Source organism: Adiantum capillus-veneris, chromosome 25, assembly GCF_014529385.1.
Source record: "Adiantum capillus-veneris isolate H3 chromosome 25, ASM1452938v2, whole genome shotgun sequence".
NCBI classification, from domain to species: Eukaryota; Viridiplantae; Streptophyta; class Polypodiopsida; order Polypodiales; family Pteridaceae; genus Adiantum; species Adiantum capillus-veneris.
In genome coordinates this window covers 11,793,613-11,801,826 of record NC_140955.1, presented here as the reverse complement: position 1 = coordinate 11,801,826, position 8,214 = coordinate 11,793,613, and the positions used below count along the sequence as shown (strand labels likewise).

The following is an 8,214-nucleotide window of genomic DNA, read 5'->3' as shown; positions in this document are numbered from 1 at the left end:
TCTTTTGCATTGTCTTTACCTGCAGATGATGGTGGTGGGCTTGGCATTGGATGGTCTTGTTGTTCCGTAGGCGGTGACGTGGGTCGGGGAGACCCTTGACCTTGGTCGTGTGCTTCTTCCCTTGCTGTTTCCTTGGCTTGTCTCTATTCTTCCGCCTCTTTTGCTTTCCTTGCCTCTTCTTGGGCTTCTTTCAGCTTGAGGGCTTCTGCTTCTTGGTACATTTTTTCCAAAGACTCTATCGGATCTTCAGCCTCTTTTCTCGTGTGATGCTTTGTCCTTGGGCCTTTAAGTTCACTAGGCACCCATTTTTTGGGGTCCTTTCCTTATGCTTGTCGACTGCACTAGTAGGAATTTTTTTCTCTTTCCAAATGAGCTTGCTTTTGCACTGGCTCTTCTTGGTGGACGGCCATAGGTTTTCTCTTCATCTTCTTTCTTCTTGCCCTCTTTTCATCATTATCGAAGCTCTCGCTGTTGTGCCTTTCCGATGAGCTTTCAGTCGATTCTTCATCTGATTTATAGGATCTTTTGGCTGACCTTGTAGCTCTAGGAGATAGTTGTGCTGCCAATATCCATGTGTTTTGGTCTGGGGCAGGTGGTAGGTTGTCGGCCATGCCGATGGCATGGTACGCAATCCTTGTCAAGACTTCTGGCGCACCCAAGTAAGTGATTTTTTCTTCTTTCTTTGTGCCCTTCAGAGTGGTCAAGACATAATGTACGTGGTCTACCGATTGCCTGGTTGTTGACTTGAGAACAAGTTGTGTAAAAGTGGTGGCAACCACGTGATTTGGCATGGTGTACCTTGGTGGCCTTTTTGCCAAGAAGTGTAAGCGCTGGTGGTATAACCGGGCTGGCTTTTCCACTTGTTTGTGAATTAAATCTGCAAAGGTGGTTGCAACGATCTCTTTGGTAAAAGTTCCTGCTATTTTCTTGTCCCTTGCTCTCATGGTCATTCCTTATGTGGGCAGTCTGAGTGCCTCTGCCACTATTTCTTTAGTTATTACCACTTCGACCTTGTTTACCTACGTGTCAGAAATTTGTGCCGTTCCATCCTCTTTAATAGTGGATAAAAGCTCGTAAGCTTTTTGGAAATCCACACCGCATGGCTCTTATTCATAAAAGTCTCTGAGTCCTAGCCTGCGGTTGGCTTCTTTAGTCTCAGGGTTTGCAGCAACATCATATACTTCTTTTGGTAGGAGTTGCAACTCCACCTGATGTCCCTCTTCATTCTTGAATCTTTTGGTGAAGACTGTGGTGTGATGCTCTTCTAGTTATTCTTTGGAAAGATATGATGCCTTGGCTGGTTCGATTGAATCTGGATCCAGTTGGTATGCGGGCAGTTCCTGCAACTTCTCCTTTTGGTTGAGCTTCTTCTTGGCTCTCTTTGCTGCTTGCATGGCTCCTGTTCAGTGAATAGAGTGCAAAGTTAGCATATTTGTCAGAATTTTCTCTGAAATAGCCTAGGCTGAAATGCTGACAATTTTGGTCCAATTTGCTTCAAATCAATTTTTGAACAAGCATAGATGCATAAAAACATGCAAGGAACAAAATTGTAAAGTCAAAACAAATTTTTGCAACCAAAGTAAATAATCGCGATTATTTACAGCAGAGCGTTTTTTTTAACTTTTTTCAAACTTGGCTTCATAGACTTGAAGTATATACCAAATACATACTCTGAGTGAAATATGGGCTCATTTGGATGCATAGGGTGAAATGTTACCATATTTTGGCTTTAAGTCTCTAAAACAGTAGATATAAAGTAAATTTGAGATTTTGAGCTCCAAATTGGTTCAAACTTGGCTAGTGGGCTTAACACATCATGTACTTTGGGTGTATGATGGCAAAATATCAAAATTCTCCCAATTTGGCTAGAAAGTAAATAATCGCAATTATTAACTTTTCTACCAAAATCAACATTTTTTGGTACAATTTGGTTCTAGGCATTGTATAGACCTTGTGTATGAGATATGAGGTGATTTGGATCAAGAAATGTTGTCCATAACCCAAAAATTGGCTTGTAAAGACTTCTTTGCGTTTTTTGGCAATTTTCCAAGTTATAGGTGCTTAGTTTGGCTCATACTTGATTTTTGGCATATAATAGGTGTGTACACATGATAGGTCAGGCGATGTGATAATTTCCAAGCAAAAATAGTGCAAAAGTAAATAATCACGATAATTGACAACAGTGACAAATTTTTTGCAAAGCTTACAAATTTTGAGCTAGACACATTCTATACACCTAAAACAAGTCATAAATTGAATTTGGTCAAGTTTGGTCATGCCGGCATCACTTTGTGCTTTGTCGACTCTTAAATCACCATTTTCTATGACTACACTGCCTGTTGGGTTGGTCAATCAACTTTGAGACTTTGCTCTTGTCCGCAACATAGTCGTGAAGCACTCATCCAATTCTGGCTCATTTGGAGTCATTTTGACCCCGTATGTTGAATTTGACGCTTTGTAGTCTTCGAGCCGTTTTCTGCTTTTCGAGGACCTTGCTTTATTGATTTCACTAAACCAATCATATACACTGTATATGAACCTCGTAGGCAAGCTATCTGTGGAGTCAGATCAAAATTCTGGCATCCGTCAAAAACCTAGCTTTTTCTATTGTAGACCCTCTCGACCCCTGCTGACTGGTCGACTGATGATATGAAAAGGTTCTATTATGTTGGGGCATGCTACAGTTCAAATCCCATCTGATTTGGTCGAGCTGACAGGCCGCTATGGTCAATTTTTCGTCGTAGCTCTTCGTGCACTGCTAGGTTTCTAGGGTTTTTTCTAGAGTTTTAGACTAGCTACCGATGTCGGGGGATATGTGTTCGAAACGTGAGCTGGGCAGGCACCGGGCCTCTGGCTGTGGGAGGTGCGAGAGAGTAGATCCAAGACACAAAGCAAAAGACTCTGAAAACACCTTAAATGCTTAAAAATTGACAACCGAAATGTTTTAAGCTGCTAATGATTAGCCGAAGTGAAATTCGATTACAAATGTTTGCCGTTGGAAAGGGGGAAATGGGAAAACCACCAGTACATAAACTCGATGCCTCTATATAGCTCAGTGATCTCACAGCACCCCTATCCCCTAGCAAACACACATCCAGATACACAATATGCAAACAACTAATGCCCAAGCCCGATCTCAACCAACCTAAACTATACATACTCGGCTACAAAGCATACCATGATAGATTTCATCTATAACCCTTCCAAGCACCACGTCAAATGCACACAAAGACATTTCAACAACCAATAACCCTCCAGTCCGTGTCAAATCTCTGGCATGCACTCATTTGCCTTTGAGCTTATAGATTTACACACATCGATATCCACCATCTCAGCTACACTTTGCAAACATTATACTCACACATGCATTGAAAATATATAAGTTATGAGGATGCCAACGCGATTAGCTTCATTTAGAGACTATACAATGATGGTTGCATAGACAATGCCCTCCTTCACTATAGGATTTGATGAGCCCTCCTATGCAGCCCACTCATGCTCGCTCCTGGCCCGTGCGGCCTCTAAACACCGCTCTTGATACAGTCGATGCCACACACCTTCTCGGTGTCCTCTCCCCACATCCCATGGTGGCTTCTCACCCTCACAGCTCCCCGTCGATGGCCCCTGGCTCTCCTCAAGCAGCGCCAACTGGTCCCTGGCTTGGTCAACAGTCCCACCACCGTCACCTCTCCTGGCGGCCCCCAATCACTGGCCTGGCCCTTTTCTCTGTCGCCTCCTGTAGTCCTCACGGTTCATGACTTCTGCAACTCCCCCTTGCTTCCTTGCCAAGCTGCTCCCTTCCACGCAGCCCCGTCACCTCCTCCTCTGCAACGCTGCCCTTGCAGCCACACCACCACACAAGCTCTCCCTTGGAGACCCTGTCTTCCTGCTCTGCTAGGTCAATAGCGAACTCGCTATTGGTCGCTCTCCCTCAACTGGCCCGACCCCTCTGCATGGTGCCAACACCTGGCCTTCCTTTCCCTATGCAGTCCTCGTCGACTACAGCAACTGCAACACTTTTTCTTTTTTCTTTATTAATAGCTTTAAAAAGTTTACTGTGGGCTTAGCCCCCTTGCACACGCCAAGATCACCATTCCAACAAAGCCTCCGTAATTGGTCCCCGGCGATGCAAATGGGTTACAATCAATCCCACCCACCACTCAGAGAAAAGCACGATTGCTACAAGTGTCAGAAACCTTCGAACATCATTTGCTTGAGCAGGCTTCATGCATCCAGAGAGCCTCGAAATTGCTAAGATAGTGAAAGCATCCAATCATATTACATACCATGGTGCTAGCTGACGATTGCACCCAACCCATACAGTGGAAATTCATCCTCGCTCTGGAGATAAATCCTTCGATCCTTAGTACCTTCGAGCTCTCCGACCAATTGAGTTGGAAAAACATCTTTGACCTTTCTAAAGTCCACATTTAGCATACATACCCTGGCAAGTAGTGTCTCTTGTAGACATCTCGCTCCAAATCCCATAGCATAAACTTCATGGCACCTGCATCCAGCACCCCTTTCCTCGTTCCCAACATTGTGATATAATCATATGCTCCTGCCACCTGTGATAGCAAAAAAACACTTGCGGTTTTGACTAGCGAGTGCTCCAACTTGGTGTACCTGGCTCCTAGCTCCATCAAATATCTGCTCAAGGTCTTTGCCATTTGCCTGCAAACTGCTATGCCTCAACTTCCTGCACTTCCATAGATCGACACAGTTTTGATGTACCACCGTTAACGGCACTGATGGTGTTAGGAGAGTTTAATGCTCTCAAATTAGATCACGACTGTAAATTTCTCACTTTTGCTTGCCATTAGATCCATTTGAAGCTGATCAAGATGTACATGTCCGGTGAAATTCCCTGCTTGATGCCCTTGTAATTCCCAGTTATGGTAGAAAGAGGTTACCCTCTCTCCTTCTTACCTTATCGCTCCCTTTTCTTGCTATTTAACCTCAGACTCCCCAAATGCTTGCCGATTATGACATCTGCTCTTGCCGAGCTTCCCTTGCCTTATCTTTCCCTTGTCGAGATCTGCTTACTCTTGAGTGAGAGAGTTCCTTCTTCCTTTACTAACTGAGTAGCCTTGCTTATTTTATTAGTCAAGGATGAGAGCGAGAGAGAGTGAGAGAGTTTTCCTATTGCTTTGAGGCTCCCTTCCCTTCTTCTTCCTTCCCTCGGTGTCTCCTTCCTTAAGCTCTTTAAGCTTTTCTTCGCCTTGCTTTGTATGTTCAAGCTCGAGAGGGAGAGAGAGCTTGCCTTGCTTACCCTCACCTCCTCGCCTTGCTTTGCTTGCCTCGTTCAAGCTCGAGAGGGAGAGAGGAAAGCTTGCCTGCCTCGAGGACGAGAGCGAGAGATATCGAGCTCTTCTCCCCGCCTTGCCCTTCATTGATAGCCTCCTCTTCTTATGCCCTTCCTTGATTTCCCTCCTCTTTCCTACTCATTAACTCTTCTCCTTGTTTTCTTGCCAACACCCGCATGCAAAAAGGCCCCGTCCTAATATTAGTGTGTGTCCCCTTAGCAGTGGCGCTCGGTGTCAATGATGTGGTGCAAGAATTGGTGCTATGATGTGGCAATGGCAGACTTCGAGCAGTGCCAAATTTGCCACCTTCAACATCAAAAATCTGCACCTCGGCGAGCTGACCAACTTTCAACTCACAGCCGCTCTTGTCCAAGCACCTCTATGGCTTGCGCGAGCACGGCTTCATCGCCTTGTGCTGCTACCCGTCCTCTGAACGTCGTGGCCTCGTTTTTATTTCCCTTCTAATTTGCCCCCTTCACACCCACTTACATTGGGCGGGCTTCTCTAGCTTAACTTTGGGTGGCCTTAGGCCCTTAGGCAGCCATGCCATAAGGCTTTGGGCTTTGGGCACCACACTTGGCATACATAACGACCAAAGCATTGCCAAGCACAACTTATTTCTCCCAGTAGTCCTTGGCTAACAATATCCTCATGAACTCAATGTCATAAAATTCTTGAATAGTGCCACATGCCCGGAAGAAGCAAGTATAAGTGATTGCATTTGACGTAAGGTCTTCCCATCACATTCAATCAAAGAGTGCCAGACTAGCCAGGCATTGCCAATTACGATTACCGCCGACTAAAGCACTGATATCTCAAACACTTATTTTGATGTATTCAAAACCCTTGCTACTACTCCAAACTCCCATACGGAACACCGACCGAGTGGACTGGACTGGTACGGAACCGGCCCCCGGTGAATCTTTATCGGGCAATATCTTGGCGATAGGGACTCCGATCACTAATCTGAAAAGACCGACGCGCTCTACAATGTGAGCACTTCAGGCCCGTGCATTCATTTCATTTCTGTCCCCCAACTGCAGTTGCCCAATCCGGTACGGATCTGCAATCGACTCAAACTTCGAACTGCCATAACTTCTTCACCGTAGCTCCTATTGACGAGCCGTAAAGACAGGCCGGTAGAACACTTCAAGCACTATAGTTCTAGATCATAAACTCCCATTTGTGCTCACTTAAAGCATAATCATTTTTGGCATCATTAAGGCATCTGTTGGCCCTTTTAAGCCGCATCTGGCATACATTATCATTAAACTTGGCCTATTAACAAGCCCTGATCATTGACCATTAAATGTGTAGGCTTCAAAGAAGCTTAGCTTACATTTCTTGCTATTTTTTCTATCATGGAACCGAAGCTGCACAACATCCACTCCCTCTGAACCTACACAACCTCCGGTCTCTGCCAACAGCACTTCAATCTGCATCTGCTATATGTACCTTAAGCTCTTTATCATCATCAGACTCACGTAACTAGTAAATATATGAAAAATGAAATAAGGCTTATACCCTATCATCAATGTTCTAGCTTAATCATTAGGTAGCTGTCCATCAAAAATCTTTGAACTGTATCTGCCGTATCTTCAAAGCATTCAATCATGGATAACTTGTTTAGTGAACCCCCGCCAGACTCAAGTGCTCTAGTTAATGATGCACACGGCTTGATCATTAAGCTCTCTTTAAGGAACCCTATCAAGCTCAAGTATGCCTTACTCTGTCTGCACACGGAATGGCCGTCAAGTCCTTTACCTCAAGTTCTAGTAGCAGAACCAACTCAAATGATGTGAAGATACTTCATCAATTATTCAAAGAAGTCATATGGAAGCCAGTCATGTAATCTTATTGGCTGCATAACGAAAAACTCTTCTGACTTAGCATAATCTAGAAAACAAAACCTAGCATCATGCAGCCTGCTACATCAAGCATCTGGTATCCTCTGCATCTGCAACTTGCACTTTAGTAGCCCCCAGGAACAAATGGGATAATAAGGAATTGTCCCCACACTAGAGCAGCATAATATCCACATGAGCATACATTTCCTGTATCAATCAAGCATTTCTGGTGCAATCAACATCAAGCATTTCTGGTGCAATCAACATCAAGCATTTCTCGTGCAAATATGCTACCCCTGGTTCAAATAGCACGCAATTACTATGCATACTTAACAGCATCCATCCATAGTGAACCTGCTTATGAATATCCTTAGCATCTCCTAGATCAAACACCATTGAGATCACATAGCATTGATGGGCTCTGCAATATACTAGAGCTTCACTTGAAGCATAGTGCAGCACCCACATCCAGTAAACTGTTGGCAACTTAAGCTCGTTACCAGAAAGCATTAAAGAAATCTGACTCCTTTTTAGTGGCAGCCAAGACATCACTTAACATAAGCATCAATAGGAATAACATCCAAATCCAACTACGTTTGGCACATTGCCCAAGGAAATTAAAAACCCTGTGCACCTTTTGAAGTATCAAGGATGATTTAGCATCATCACCCCCTCATATGAAGCCATCACGAAAAAACTTGGGAGTCTCTCGACCTGTATCATCAGACGAATTTTCACCTGTTGGGATTTCAGCTTGATCATGAGGAACAGCTTTATCCTGTAAATCTTTGTCCATAGCGTCCTTGGAAAATCACCCTTGGAAGTTTCAACATTAATCAAAATTGTACAAGTTATCTCCTCATTCAACCCATGTACAAGCATAGATGTAAAATCCCTGTCGATAACTTGTTCACAACCAGCATGATCTGAGCAATCTTCATACTCATCCATATCATCCTCTGCTTCCTCATCTGCATCCATGTTACTTAGCAATCCATCATAGCACTACAAAGGTTCATCTGGCAGCCCCTCTGAAGAGGTACACGCATCAGAAAGCTCTT

The 8,214-nt window shown here is 44.2% G+C and overlaps 1 protein-coding gene across 1 annotated transcript; it reads left to right on the top strand.

Annotated features, from left to right (window-relative positions):
• Window positions 1-2,964: 2,964 nt before the first annotated feature.
• On the top strand, window positions 2,965-3,958 carry LOC147424422 (uncharacterized). Its single transcript, XM_086500488.1, has one exon. The coding sequence runs from the start codon at window positions 3,547-3,549 to the stop codon at window positions 3,904-3,906; it is 360 nt and encodes a 119-aa protein (XP_086356614.1). The 5' UTR covers window positions 2,965-3,546; the 3' UTR covers window positions 3,907-3,958.
• Window positions 3,959-8,214: the final 4,256 nt, after the last annotated feature.

Bases quoted from the DNA above. Each gene is read 5' to 3' on its own strand.
- LOC147424422 (XM_086500488.1), top strand. From the start codon at position 3,547: ATGCCACACACCTTCTCGGTGTCCTCTCCCCACATCCCATGGTGGCTT.